General features: G+C 70.9%; 2 protein-coding genes across 2 annotated transcripts; both read right to left on the reverse strand.

The window, feature by feature from the left end:
* Nucleotides 1-238: 238 nt before the first annotated feature.
* On the reverse strand, nt 239-7,230 carry LOC135325415 (protein bicaudal D homolog 2-like). The gene is made up of 9 exons (XM_064503465.1): nt 7,027-7,230; nt 3,406-3,666; nt 3,103-3,315; nt 2,871-3,023; nt 2,456-2,779; nt 2,132-2,293; nt 1,470-1,621; nt 1,258-1,389; nt 239-405 (listed from the first exon to the last, which is right to left on the reverse strand). The coding sequence occupies exons 2-9, from the start codon at nt 3,613-3,615 to the stop codon at nt 360-362; spliced, it is 1,392 nt and encodes a 463-aa protein (XP_064359535.1). The 5' UTR covers nt 3,616-3,666; nt 7,027-7,230; the 3' UTR covers nt 239-359.
* Nucleotides 7,231-7,759: 529 nt separating this feature from the next.
* Nucleotides 7,760-11,490, reverse strand: LOC135325390 (red-sensitive opsin). Its single transcript, XM_064503399.1, has 6 exons — nt 11,382-11,490; nt 11,007-11,303; nt 10,206-10,374; nt 9,961-10,126; nt 8,832-9,071; nt 7,760-8,117 (listed from the first exon to the last, which is right to left on the reverse strand). The coding sequence occupies exons 1-6, from the start codon at nt 11,488-11,490 to the stop codon at nt 8,004-8,006; spliced, it is 1,095 nt and encodes a 364-aa protein (XP_064359469.1). The 3' UTR covers nt 7,760-8,003.
* Between the last annotated feature and the right edge of the window lie 2,130 nt (nt 11,491-13,620).

Consider the following 13,620-nt stretch of genomic DNA (forward strand, 5'->3'; position numbering starts at 1 on the left):
CGGAGCAGTTAATTCTCCGCTTACGTCATTTTGGCCCAAAAGCTCCCGGCATGGGGGAAACACCCGGACACCTGGGTCCCCTCCCGGAGCCGCTGGGCGAGGCGGCCCGCCAGGACGCCTGGGCTCCTTCCCCGGCCGGTTGGGGGGGGGGGGGGGGGGGGCTGGGCCTGGAGCCCGGACGCCTGGGTCCCAGCCGCGCCAGGACCCCTCCTGGGCCGGGGGGGGGGCGGGGGGGGAGGGGACCCAGGCGTCCGGGGCGGGGGGAGGGAAGGAGGCGGCGGTGGTGCAGCAGGAGCGTTTATTGGGGTCCCAGTGAGACCAGTTTGGGAGGGGCAGTGCTGCCAGTGCTCCCAGTGCCCTCAGGCCAGCGGCCCGGGGGGGGCCAGGCCGGGCCCCGTGTCCCCCCTGCAAGGGAAGGGGCCATGTTGGGGGGAGGGGACCACGGTGTCCCGTGTCCCCTGCCTGTGTCCCCCGGCCGTGTCAGCCCGTGGCATCCCATGTCCCCCTCTGTGTCAGCCCGTGTCCCCCACCGGTGTCAGCCTGTGGCATCCCGTGTCCCCATGTTCTCAACCTGTGTCCCTGTGTGATCCCATGTTCCCCATGTCCCGTGTCATCCCATGTTCCCCATGTCCTGTGTCATCCTGTGTCCCCCACCGGTGTCAGCCTGTGGCATCCCATGTCCCCATGTCCTGTGTCATCCCGTGTCCCCCACCTGTGTCAGCCTATGGCATCCCATGTCCCCATGTTCTCAACCTGTGTCCCCGTGTGATCCTGTGTTCCCCATGTCCTGTGTCATCCTGTGTCCCCCACCTGTGTTGGCCCATGACATCCCATGTTCCCCATGTCCTGTGTCAGTCATCTCACGTCCCCCACCCTTGTCAGCCTGTGGCATCCCATGTCTCCCATGTCCTGTGCCATCCCACGTCCCTATGTTCTTAACCTGTGTCATCCCACGTCCCCATGTTCTCAGCCCGTGTCCCCCACCCATGTCAGCCCGCATCACCCCATGTTCCCTGCCTGCATCATCCCATGTCCCCCGGAAGCTCTGTGTCCCGTATCCTGTGTCATCCCGTGTCTCCTCCATCGCCCTGTTCTCAGCCCGTGTCCTCCACACGTATCATCCCATGTCCCCACCATCCCCAGTCCGTGTAATCCCGTGTCCCCCGACCCATTTCCCGCCTCCCGTTTAACCCCGTGTCCCCCGACCCGTTTCCCGCCTCCCGTGTAGTCCCGTGGCCCCCCCGGGCGCTGCCCTACCGGAGGCGCCGGGCGAGGCCCCGCTGCCGGCGCAGGGCCTGGCGCAGGAGGGCCCCCAGCGCCCGCTTCTCCGCGCACGCCTCCGCCAGGCGCCGCTCCGCCTCGGCCGCCCGGGCCCCCGCCTCCTCGCACCTGCGCCACACGCGTGTTAGGGCGTGTCGGGGCTTCGGGGGGGGGGAAAACGGGGGGGGCCGGGGCTCCCGTGCGCTCACCTGGCGTCCAGCGCGGCGCGGCGGGCGGCCAGGGCGGCCGCCTCCTCCCGCAGCCCCGCCAGCTCCTGGCGCAGCCCCTGCAGCGCTGCCGCCGCCGCGGCCTGCTGCCCTGCCAGGCGGCCCCGCAGCTGGCACAGCGCCGTCCCCGCCGCCTGCGGGCACGGGGCGCGCGTGGGACGCGGGGCGGGGACACGGGAGGGCAGGGGGGCAAACACGGGGGGGGGGACGTGGGGACAGACGCACGGAAAGGGCACGGACACGGGGAGGGCAAGGGACAGACGTGGGGACCCCCATCGCCCCCCTGGGATGACTGACAGGGGGCAACAGCCAGCCCTGCCCCTCCCACTAGCCCCACCCCCTGGGATGATTGACAGTGCATCAGTCCCACCCCCAGGCAGGAGGCTCAGGACAAGCCCCACCCCTTGGGATGATTGACAGGGCACTAGCCCCACCCCCAGGCAGGAGACTCACGACAAGCCCCACACCCTGGGGTGATTGACAGGGCACCAGCCTCACCACCTGGGCAGGAGGCTCAGGACAAGCCCCACCCCCTGCAGGGCTGGCCCCGCCCAGAAAGGGGGCGTGGCCCCAGCACACTACCCATGCAAGCACCCTCTGTGAGGGGGCGTGGCCAAGACACAAGGCCCCGCCCCCCGACCCACCTGCCGGCTGGCCCCCAGGGCAGCGCAGAGGGCGGCGACCTCCCGGGTCAGCGCCTGGTGGGCGGGGTCGGGGCAGGGGGCGGGGCCAGGGGCGGAGCCAGCCCCCAGGGCCCTCCGGGCCTCAGCCAGCTCCTCCCGGGCCCCCGCGGCCTCCTGCTCCGCCTGCGGGGAGGGAGACGGGGTCAGCCGGACGCCTGGGTCCCCTGCGCACCCACCCCCACCTGGCTGAGCCACCCCTCCTCCCCCAGAAGCTCCACCCCCAGGGGGGCAGGCCCCACCCTGTCATGACAGGCCCCACCCCATCGTGACAGGCCCCGCCCTGACCTGGAGGAGCTGCTCCCGCAGCCGGTGGATCTCGGAGAGGCTCATCTCGCTGAAGAGGTCCGCGACGAGGCCCGGCGCGGGGCCGGGTGAGTCGCCGGGCACCGGGGCGGCGTTGGTGCCGTCGCCCTCCCCATCGGGGCCCCCCGGGCCAGCGGCCGCCTGCTCCCGGCGCCGCTCCCGCTCGGCCGCCAGCGCCCCCAGGGCCTCCTCGAGGCGCCGCTCCGCCTGCGCCCGGAGCCGCTCCTGCTCGGCCAGCCGGGCCCCGGCCTGCGCCAGCTCCTCCGCGCGCTGCTGGCCCTCCTGCCGCAGCGCCTCCAGCTCCGCCTGCCGCGGCAACCGGGCGATGGGGTCCTCACCCGATCCGGACGCCGGGGTCCTCCCTGCGCGGGCGCCGGTCCCTCCTCACGGGACCTACCTGGCTGCTCGCGAGCAGGCAGACCTGCTTCTGGAGGGAGGCGATCTCCTCCTCCAGGTCGCGGCGCTCCTGCTGCCGCTGGGGCTCCGCTTCCCGGTGCTGCCGCAGCGCGTCCCGCAGCTGGGCGCGCTCGCCCGACAGCGCCTGGCGCTCCTGGAGAGGGAGAAGGGACTTCAGCACCCACGGGTGGCCCTGATCCTCCCTGCGCCCTCCCCGGGGCGTCCCCCCTCACCTGCCGCAGGTCCTGCAAGGCCGCAGCCAAGCGCTCGTTCTCCGCCTGGGCGTCGCGGAGCTGACCCTGGAGCTGCCGCAGGTCCCCCCGCTGCTCCTCCAGGCGGGCGCCCAGCTGGGCCTCTTTGGCTGCGGCCTCCTGCACCAGGGCCTCCTCCCGGCTCTCGCTGGCGGCCACCGCCCGCTTCTGGCCGCTCTGGGCCTCTGCCAGGGCCTGTGCGGGGAAACGGAGGTATGAAAAAGGGGGACGAGGCCACCACCGCGGTGTCCACCCCCCTCCCCGCCCAGGGGGGAGTCCCAGTACCTCAGTGGCACAGGCCAGCTCCACGCGCAGGGCCTCCAGCTGCCCCTCGAGATCCCGGCAGCGCTGGCGCAGCTCGCCGTTCTCCTCCAGCAGGGCCAGCCCGCAGCGGGCCGCCTGCTCCTGGGCCCGCGTGGCCTCCTGCAGCTCCGCCGTCAGCCGCAGCACCTCGGCGCGCAGCCCGCTGCTCTCCTCCTCCTCCGCCGCCGCCATGGGGGTCCCCCGGGGGGCTGAGGGGCCCCAGAGACTGTGAGAGGAGCAGCGCTGCCCCAGACAGAAAATCGCCCTTTTCCTGAGGTAAATTAGCACCCTCAAGGGGGGGAACCATGACTCCCTCGCCTGGAGGCAAGTGGGGAAACCGCCCTTCTGCGGAGGCAGGGGGAACGCACCGCCCCCCGCCCGCCAATCACAGTGCAGCGACGGAGCACGTGACAGCCCTTTCCCGCCGAAAAGAGCCCGCCACACGCCGCTCGCCAATGAGAGCATAGCACACACCAGGTGACCGGCTCTTCCCGCGCAAAATAACAGCTCGGCAGGTGCCCCCCCCCCCGTGCCCCTCTCCGCCAATCAGAGCACGGCGCTCGTGACAGGGCACAGGTGACCGGCCCTTCCCGCCCAAAGTAACGGTTCGGCACGCGCCTCCTCCCCCTGTGCCCCTCTCCGCCAATCAGAGCACGGCGCTCGTGACAGGGCACAGGTGACCGGCCCTTCCCGCCCAAAGTAACGGTTCGGCACGCGCCTCCTCCCCCCGTGCCCCTCTCCGCCAATCAGAGCACGGCGCTCGTGACAGGGAACAGGTGGCCGCCCTTCCCGCCCAAAATAACGGCTCGGCTCGCGCCGCTCCCGCCCTTTTCCGCCAATCACAGCGCAGCGCGTGCCCTCCCCACCCACCAATCAGAACACGGCGCTCATGACAGGGAACAGGTGGCCACCCTTCCCGCCGAAAATAACGGCTCGGCTCGCGCCGTTCCCGCCCTTTTCCGCCAATCACAGAGCAGCGCGTGCCCTCCCCACCCACCAATCAGAGCACGGCGTTCACGCCACGGCCCACGTGGGAGCCCCTTCCCGCCCAAAATAACAGCTCGGCACGCGCCTCCTACCCCCGTGCCCCTCTCCGCCAATCAGAGCACGGCGCTCATGACAGGGGACAGGCAGCCGCTTTTCCTGCCGAAAGTAACGGTGCGGCACGCGCCCCCCCCCCCGTGCCCCTCTCCGCCAATCAGAGCACGGCGCTCGTGACGGGGAACAGGTGGCCGCCCTTCCCGCCGAAAATAACGGCTCGGCTCGCGCCGCTCCCGCCCTTTTCCGCCAATCACAGCGCAGCGCGTGCCCTCCCCACCCACCAATCAGAACACGGCGTTCTCGCCACGGCCCACGTGGGAGCCCCTTCCCGCCGAAAATAACGGCTCGGCTCGCGCCGCTCCCGCCCTTTTCCGCCAATCACAGAGCAGCGCGTGCCCTCCCCACCCACCAATCAGAACACGACGTTCACGCCACGGCCCACGTGGGAGCCCCTTCCCGCCCAAAAAAACAGCTCGGCACGCGCCTCCTCCCCCCGTGCCCCTCTCCGCCAATCAGAGCAAGGCGCTCGTGACAGGGGACAGGCAGCCGCTTTTCCTGCCGAAAGTAACGGTGCGGCACGCGCCCCCCCCCCGTGCCCCTCTCCGCCAATCAGAGCATGGCGCTCGTGACAGGGAACAGGTGGCCGCCCTTCCCGCCGAAAATAACGGTGCGGCTCGCGCCGCTCCCGCCCTTTTCCGCCAATCACAGAGCAGCGCGTGCGTTCCCCACCCACCAATCAGAACACGGCGTTCACGCCACGGCCCACGTGGGAGCCCCTTCCCGCCGAAAATAACGGCTCGGCTCGCGCCGCTCCCGCCCTTTTCCGCCAATCACAGAGCAGCGCGTGCCCTCCCCACCCACCAATCAGAGCACGGCGTTCACGCCACGGCCCACGTGGGAGCCCCTTCCCGCCCGAAATAACGATTTGGCTCGCGCCGTTCCCGCCCTTTCCGCCAATCACAGCGCAGCGCGTGCCCTCCCCACCCACCAATCAGAACACGGCGCTCGTGACAGGGAACAGGTGGCCGCCCTTCCCGCCCAAAATAACGGCTCGGCTCGCGCCGCTCCCGCCCTTTTCCGCCAATCACAGAGCAGCACGTGCCCTCCCCACCCACCAATCAGAACACGGCGCTCGTGACAGGGGACAGGTGGCCACCCTTCCCGCCCAAAATAACGGCTCGGCTCGCGCCGCTCCCGCCCTTTTCCGCCAATCACAGAGCAGCGCGTGCCCTCCCCACCCACCTATCAGAGCACGGCGTTCACGCCACGGCCCACGTGGGAGCCCCTTCCCGCCCAAAAAAACAGCTCGGCACGCGCCTCCTCCCCCCGTGCCCCTCTCCGCCAATCAGAGCAAGGCGCTCGTGACAGGGGACAGGCAGCCGCTTTTCCTGCCGAAAGTAACGGTGCGGCACGCGCCCCCCCCCCGTGCCCCTCTCCGCCAATCAGAGCATGGCGCTCGTGACAGGGAACAGGTGGCCGCCCTTCCCGCCGAAAATAACGGTGCGGCTCGCGCCGCTCCCGCCCTTTTCCGCCAATCACAGAGCAGCGCGTGCGTTCCCCACCCACCAATCAGAACACGGCGTTCACGCCACGGCCCACGTGGGAGCCCCTTCCCGCCGAAAATAACGGCTCGGCTCGCGCCGCTCCCGCCCTTTTCCGCCAATCACAGAGCAGCGCGTGCCCTCCCCACCCACCAATCAGAGCACGGCGTTCACGCCACGGCCCACGTGGGAGCCCCTTCCCGCCCGAAATAACGATTTGGCTCGCGCCGTTCCCGCCCTTTCCGCCAATCACAGCGCAGCGCGTGCCCTCCCCACCCACCAATCAGAACACGGCGCTCGTGACAGGGAACAGGTGGCCGCCCTTCCCGCCCAAAATAACGGCTCGGCTCGCGCCGCTCCCGCCCTTTTCCGCCAATCACAGAGCAGCACGTGCCCTCCCCACCCACCAATCAGAACACGGCGCTCGTGACAGGGGACAGGTGGCCACCCTTCCCGCCCAAAATAACGGCTCGGCTCGCGCCGCTCCCGCCCTTTTCCACCAATCACAGAGCAGCGCGTGCCCTCCCCACCCACCTATCAGAGCACGGCGTTCACGCCACGGCCCACGTGGGAGCCCCTTCCCGCCCAAAATAACGGCTCGGCTCGTGCACTACACCTGCTTCTCTCCACCAATCACAGCACAGCACACATGCCACGTGATAGGCTCTTCCCGCCCAAAATAACGGTTCGGCGCGCGCCCTCCCCCCCCTCCCGCGCCTCTCCAGCACTCAGAGCACGCGCGACGGATCATGTGACCGCCCCTTCCCGCCGAAAGCGGTGTGCGCCCCCCGCCCCCTTCTCCGCCAATCAGAGCGCTGCGCGCCCCCCCCGCCCCTTCCCGCCCGCGGGGGCGGGGCCGCCCCTTCCCCGCTCCGCCAACGGGCGCGCGTTGCGCCCGCGGAAAAGGCGTGGCCAGCCCGGACCCCCTCAGCGCCGTAGCCGGGTCGGTAACGGCTCCCTCCTCCTCCCGGGGGGAGCCCCCCCCTCCGCCCGGCGGCCTCCCGCCCCCGCCGGGCTCTACCTGCACGCGCCGCTCCCCCCCGCCCAGCCCCTGCCGCCGTTCGAAAAACCTAACGGAAACCAGAAGCCCCGCCCTCCCATTCGCGGTCGGCGCGCCGCGCGCTGATTGGCCTCCGCTGCCGCCCGCCTTCCTCTGATTGGCCGTCTCGCGCTTCGGTCCGTCCCCCCCCGCTCTCCCGCCTCCGCTGCCGACTAGGAAGCGGAAAGCCGCTGGCCCCGCCCTCCGCGGTGACACGGCGCCCCCTGATTGGAGGAGGAGGTGCTGCTCCGCCCCACCCGCGCTCTCTTCTCATTGGCCACCGCCGCCTGTTTTCCGCCGAACTGTCGAGGCGCGAGGCCGGCACGCGCCGCGGCCCGGGGGGAGCGGGACAACGCGGATGGACAACCCCCTCGACCAATAGCAGCTCTCCGTGCTAGACATGTGCCTCCTCATTGGTTGGGAGCAAGATGGGCGGGCAGAGGCCACTTTCCCCAGGCCTGGGGGGGGCGGCCTTTCCCCCCCTCCAGCCCCGTGGGCTCATGGGAAGGGGACGCCCTTGGCGTGAGCCCCAGAGGCTCATGGGAAGGGGCTACCATTGGCGTGAGCCCCAGGGGTTCATGGGAAGGGATCCCAGCCACAGCTGCCCCCTTGGCATGAGTCCCAGGGGCTCATGGGAAGGGGCCGCCCTTGGCGTGAGCCCCAGAGGCTCATGGGAAGGGGCCCCGGGGCGCGGAGGAGGGAGCCAGGCGGCGCGTACAGAAGTTACAAACCTTTATTCGCTATGGTGCCCGCGGGGGGGGGGCTACATCTCTCTTTTTTTTTTTTTTTTCTTTTTCTCCCTGTTTTTTCTCCCCGTTTTGGCTGCGTGGCTACGGGGGCGGCGCCGGCCCTCCGCGGGGGTATGTACAGCGGGGAGGGGGCGCGGGGCGGGGTGTTCCCCCCCCCCCCGGGCGCTTGCTTTACGAAAGCAATGGGGGGGGGCACGGGGCGCGGGGCCCCTACGCCGGCGACACGGAGGAGTTGGAGACGGACGAGACCTCGGTGCGGGAGGTGGAGACCTCGGAGCCGTCGTCCACCTTCTTCCCAAACAGTTGCAATATGCAGTTCCGGAACTGGGGGGGGGTGAGGGGGGGGGTCAGCAGGGGGTGTCCCAGCCCCATGTCCCATGTCCCAGCCCCACATCCCACGTCCTAGCCCCATGTCCCCCATCTCCAGCCCGTGTCCCATGTCCCAGCCCCATATCCCATGTCCCAGCTCCACGTCCCACGTCCTAGCCCCATGTCCCCCATCTCCAGCCCGTGTCCCATGTCCCAGCCCCGTGTCTTAGCTCCATGTCCCATGTCCTAGTGCCATGTCCCAGCCCCATGTCCCATGTCCCCGACCCATGTCCCCCATCTCCACCCCATGTCCCATGTCCCAGACCTGTGTCCCACATCTGTGTCCCATGTCCTAGCCCCGCATCCCATGTCCCAGCCCCATGTCCCACGTCCTAGACCCATGTCCCCCATCTCTACCCTGTGTCCCATGTCCCAGCCCCACCTCCCATGTCACAGCCCCACGTCCTAGCTCCATGTCCCATGTCCCAGACCCATGTCCTAGCCCCATGTCCCACATCTCCACCCCACATCCTAGCCCCACGTCCCGGGTCCCAGCCCCACTTCCCGTGTCCCAGCCCTGTGTCCCGTGTCTCTGCCCTGTATCCCACACCTACGCCCTGCGTCCCAGCCCCACGTCCCACGTCCCAGCCTCGTGTCCCGGCCCCAGCCCCAGCCCCACGTCCCCCGTCTCAGCCCCGCGGCGCGGGCCGGCGGCGAGCTGGCACCCACCTGCCTGTTCATGAAGACGTAGATGATGGGGTTGTAGATGGTGGCGCTCTTGGCGAAGTAGGCGGGCAGGGCGGCCGCCAGCGGGTGGAAGGCGTAGCCGGGGTTGGCGGCGGCGAAGCAGGCGAAGAAGGTGTAGGGGCCCCAGCAGAAGCAGTAGGCCAGGATCATCACCACCACCATGCGCGACACCTCCTTCTCCGCCTTCTGCGTCGACTCCGACTCCTTCTGCTGGGCTGCCACCTGGGGGGCGCGGGGGGGGAGCGTCAGGGGGGCGGGGGGCATCCGGGGGGGCAGCTGGGCTCCCTGTGGGTCTGTGGGGGGGTCTGTGGTGCTCCCCGTGGGTCTTGGGGGAAGTCTGAGGGGGTCTATGGGGTGGAGCTGGGCTCCCTATGGGTGTGGGGGGGGTCTATGGGGTGGATCTGGGCTCCCTGTAGGTGTGGGGGGGTCTATGGGGTGGAGCCGGGCTCCCTGGGGGTATGGGGGGGTCTATGGGGTGGAACTAGGCTCCCCGTGGGTCTTCAGGGGTCTCTGAGGGGATCTATGGGGTGGAGCTGGGCTCCCCATGGGTGTGGGGGGGGGGTCTATGGGGTAGAGCTGGGCTCCCTGTAGGGAAGGGGGGGGTCTATGGGGTAGAGCTGCGCTCCCTCTGGGTATGGGGGGGTCTATGGGGTGGAGTTGGGCTCCCAGTGGGTCTGGAGAGGGGCTATGGGGTGGAGCTGGGCTCCCTGTGGGGATGGGGGGGGTCTATGGGGCAGAGCTGGGCTCTCTGTGGGGATGGGGGGGTCTATGGGGCGGAGCTGGGCTCTCTGTGGGGATGGGGGGGTCTATGGGGCAGAGCTGGGCTCCCTGTGGGTGGGTGTGGGGGGTCTATGGGGTGGAGCTGTGCTCCCTGTGGGGATGGGGGGGTCTATGGGGCAGAGCTGGGCTCTCTGTGGGGATGGGGGGGTCTATGGGGTGGAGCTGGGCTCTCTGTGGGGATGGGGGGGGTCTATGGGGCAGAGCTGGGCTCCCTGCGCGTCCCCAACCCCACAGGGCAGCCATCTACAGGGTGAGCTGGGCTCCCCGTGGGTCTGGCCCCGGTCCCCGGCCCCGCGCCGTGGGGCAGCGCCGTGGGGCAGGGCCCACTCACCGCCCGGATGGCCAGCCAGACTTGGAGGTAGCAGAGGATGATGATGGTGAGGGGGAAGAAGCAGCAGGTCACCATGAGCACCACCATGTAGGACTGCACGCCGGGGTCGGAGCTGCCGCTGAAGACGTCGGGGCCGCAGGACGTCTTCAGCCCGTGGGGCCAGTACCTGGGGGGCCGGGGCGGTGAGGGGCCGCCGTGGGGCCGGGCGCCCGCCGCCACCCCCCCCCCGCGCCCCCCGGCCCCACCTGCTCCAGCCGAAGATGGGCGGCGCGGTCCAGGAGCAGGCCCAGATCCAGGAGAAGAGGATGCCGGCCACCGCCAGCTTCCCGTCGAACTTGATGTTGCCGAAGGGCTTGCAGACCACGAACCACCGCTCCCACGAGATGATGGCCAGCGACCACAGCGCCGTGATGCCTGCGGGGTCCCGGCGGGGGTCAGCGGCCCCACGGCGCTCGGCCCCACGGCAGCCGGCCCCACGGCGCTCGGCCCCATGGAGATCGGCCCCGCGGCTCGCCTGTGGCGCTGGCGGAGTCTCGCAACCCAGCTCGTGGCTGGCAGCCTCCCCAGCCCTGCCCCACGGCTCAGCCCCACGGCTCTCTGTCCCCCTTCCCTGCCCCATGGCTCTCAGTGCCCCCCCAGCCCTGACCCACAGCTCAGCCCCCCCCAGCTCTATGCTGCTGCTCAGCCCCATGGCTCTCTGTCCCCCATCCCTGCCCCATGGCTCTGAGCCCCCCAGCCCTGCCCCACGGCCCTGCCCCATGGCTCTTAACCCCCCCTCCAGCCCTGCCCCACGGCTCTGCCTCACAACTCTGAGCCCTGACACGGCCCTGCCCCACAGCTCTGACCCCCCCCGGCTCTCAGCCCCCCTCCAGCCCTGCCGCACGGTTCTGAGCCCTCCCTAGCCCTGCCCCATGGCCCTGCCCCACAGCTCTGAGTCCCCCCACAGCTCTCAGCCCCCCTCCAGCCCTGCCCCACGGCTCTGACCCCCCCCGGCCCTGCCCCTCGGCGCTGCCCCCCATCTCCGAGCCCCCCGGCGGGCGCCTCACCGCAGGCGGAGACGGTGTAGCCCTCGATGATGCAGAGCGGGTGGCCCAGGACGAAGTAGCCCGAGATCTGGTTGATGACGCTGATGGTGCTGGCGATGACGGTCTCGCCCAGGTCGGCCACCGCCAGGTTCACCAGGATCCAGTTGAGCGGGTGCCGCAGCTTCTTGAACTTCCAGGTGGCCACGAGCACCAGCCCGTTGGTGAACACCGAGGCCACCACCACGAAGATCATCCACAGCGAGGTCAGGTTGTACACCCAGCGCGGCGCGATGTGGTAGTTGGGGCCCTCGAAGGGACCTGGGGACGCGGCGGCGGCGCGGGGTCAACACCCGCCACCGCCACCACCCCGCGCCGCCGCCCCGGCCGGCGACTCACCCCGCGTGTTGTTGCTGTTGGTGTAGGTGAAGACGCTGTCACGCGTGGTGTCCTCGTCCTCGTGCCGCCGGCGGGCGGCGAACACCGCGGCCTCCCAGGCCTGCGTCATGGTGCCCGCGCGGGCGGGCGGGCGGGCGGGCGAGCGAGCGAGCGTGCGTGGGGGGCGGCCGGCCCCCGGGCCCCGCACCACCGCCGGCCTCGTGCGCCGCACCGCCGCCGCACCGCCGCACTGCCGCACCGCCGCCGGCCTCGGGGGCGACTGCGGGCTCTGCGCGCCGGGCTCTGCCGCCCGCCGCCCGCGCCCCGCGTTTTATACCCACCCCCCCAGGATTAGCCCGGTGCCCCCGATCCCCCCAAAGCCCCCCTGATCCCTTAATTGGGCTCCGGCCCCCGGCCCGGCGTCACCCGCCCGCTTTGCCGAGCACCTCGGGTGAGCGCTGATTGGGATTGACGCGGGCGGCTAATCCGCCCCCCCTCCCCGTCACCCGCAATTTCCTAAGAGCCCGTTTCCCTAACGAGGGCGGCGCCGGCCCCCCCACCCCGCCCCGTGGCCCCATTTCCCTCGCCGGGCCCCCAACCCCGGCCTCGCCGCCCCGGCGCCTCCGGAGCGTCACCCGGACCCGGGGCTGCACCCCGAGCGGGGCTGCCTACAGCCAAACCTGTCACCCGGACCAAGGGCTGCACCCCAAACAGGGCTACCTACAGCCCAACACCGACATCCATCACCCAGACCACCAGCTACACCCCAAACGGGGCTTCCTGCAGCTCAGCACCAACACCGTCACCCAGACTATGAGCTACACCCCAAATGGGGCTACCTACAGCCCAACACCCGTCACCTGGAACACGAATGACACCCCAGATGGGGCTACCTACAGCCCAAGACTGACACCCATCACCCAAACCACAAGCGACACCCCAATCAGGGTTATCTACCGCCATCTACGGCTGTCTACCTCCACCCGGCACCAAAAGCAACACCCCAACCTCAGTGGATACCCCAGAGCTACAGCCCGACACAGGCACACCAGCACCCAGCCTGGGGGCTACACCCAGTGCAAGGGCTACAACCGGCAGCTACAGCTCAACGCACGTACACCCTCCATCTGTGCGTCAGTCGCCCCACAGACAGGGCAGTTGCACCCCGTCCAGCCCCATGCGTGGGGGATGCCGGGCCCCCCCTGCCCCACGGCGGGGTGCTGGGCCCCCCTGCCCCACGGCGGGGTGTTGGGCCCCCCTGCCCCACGGCGGGGTGCCGGGCCCCCTTCCGCCCCACAGCCCCGCTCGCATCGCGGTCAACGGGCTGCGGGTGTTACATCACCGGGGGGGCCGTGGCGCGGGGCCAAGTAGGGCACGGGGGGAACGGCCCCCCCACCCCCTGCCCCGAATCGGAGGCGGCGCCAGCCCCCCCCCCGCACCCTTAAAAATAGCCCAAAGCCTTAATTGGTAATTAGGCCCGTTTGGGAGGGGGGATTAACGAGGGGGCCCCGCGGGAGGGGCGCCGCAGCCCCGCTCTGCCCCCCACCCCGACGCGGGGGTCCCCCCGTGGGGCAGGGCCGGGGGGACCGTCGGGGTCCCCGCCCCAAACGTGCCCCCGGCCCCCGGCCCTAATCCCCCCGCCCCAGGGCCGGGGCCGAGGGCGGGGGGGGAGCTGCCCCCCGCTAATCCGGGGATTTTCGGGTCGCCCCGGGGGAGTCCGATTAAAAGGGAAACGGGGAATTTTAATCTGCCGGGCGGGGAAAAGGGGGCGCGGAGGGAGCCGGGGCCGGCGGCGAGGGGCGGCGGAGCGGGACGGCCATGCCGGCATGGCCGCGCGCGCCCGGGCTCGTGCGCCGCACGAGGGGCAGCGGGACGGGGACCCCTTCCCTCGCGTTCGGGGCGGGGGGGGTGCGAGGCGAGGGGGGGACGCGTCCGGCTGTGCGACACCTCCGCGACACCCCGCGCGCTCCGTGTGTGCGGGAGCACCGCGAGCGTGACCGCGTCCCCTGTCTCTCTCCCCACAGCGCCGGGGGGGCACCGGGACCCCGCTGGACCCACAGCTGGAGGCAGATAAGTGCTGGGGGGGCGGTGTGGGGTGAGGGGTGCTGTGGGGCACGGGGGCGGCCGGGGGGTGATGTGAGGGGTAGGGGGTGGCTGTGGGACGGGCGGTGGCTATGGGGCAGGGGGCACGGGGGCAGCTGGGGGGCCAGCACAGGGCAGGGGGTGGCTGTGAGGCTGCCGTGGGGCAGGGTGTTGCTGT

This window comes from Dromaius novaehollandiae, chromosome 37 (genome assembly GCF_036370855.1).
Source record: "Dromaius novaehollandiae isolate bDroNov1 chromosome 37, bDroNov1.hap1, whole genome shotgun sequence".
NCBI lineage: Eukaryota > Metazoa > Chordata > Aves > Casuariiformes > Dromaiidae > Dromaius > Dromaius novaehollandiae.

Bases quoted from the DNA above. Each gene is read 5' to 3' on its own strand.
- LOC135325415 (XM_064503465.1), bottom strand. From the start codon at position 3,615: ATGGCGGCGGCGGAGGAGGAGGAGAGCAGCGGGCTGCGCGCCGAGGTG. The intron at 3,316-3,405 runs GTACTGGGACTC...TTCCCCGCACAG, and splicing joins AGCTGGCCTGTGCCACTGAG to GCCCTGGCAGAGGCCCAGAG. The intron at 1,390-1,469 runs GTGAGCGCACGG...CGTGTGGCGCAG, and splicing joins CGCGCCGCGCTGGACGCCAG to GTGCGAGGAGGCGGGGGCCC.
- LOC135325390 (XM_064503399.1), bottom strand. From the start codon at position 11,490: ATGACGCAGGCCTGGGAGGCCGCGGTGTTCGCCGCCCGCCGGCGGCAC. The intron at 11,304-11,381 runs GTGAGTCGCCGG...CCGCGTCCCCAG, and splicing joins CAACAGCAACAACACGCGGG to GTCCCTTCGAGGGCCCCAAC. The intron at 10,375-11,006 runs GTGAGGCGCCCG...GGGACCCCGCAG, and splicing joins CTACACCGTCTCCGCCTGCG to GCATCACGGCGCTGTGGTCG.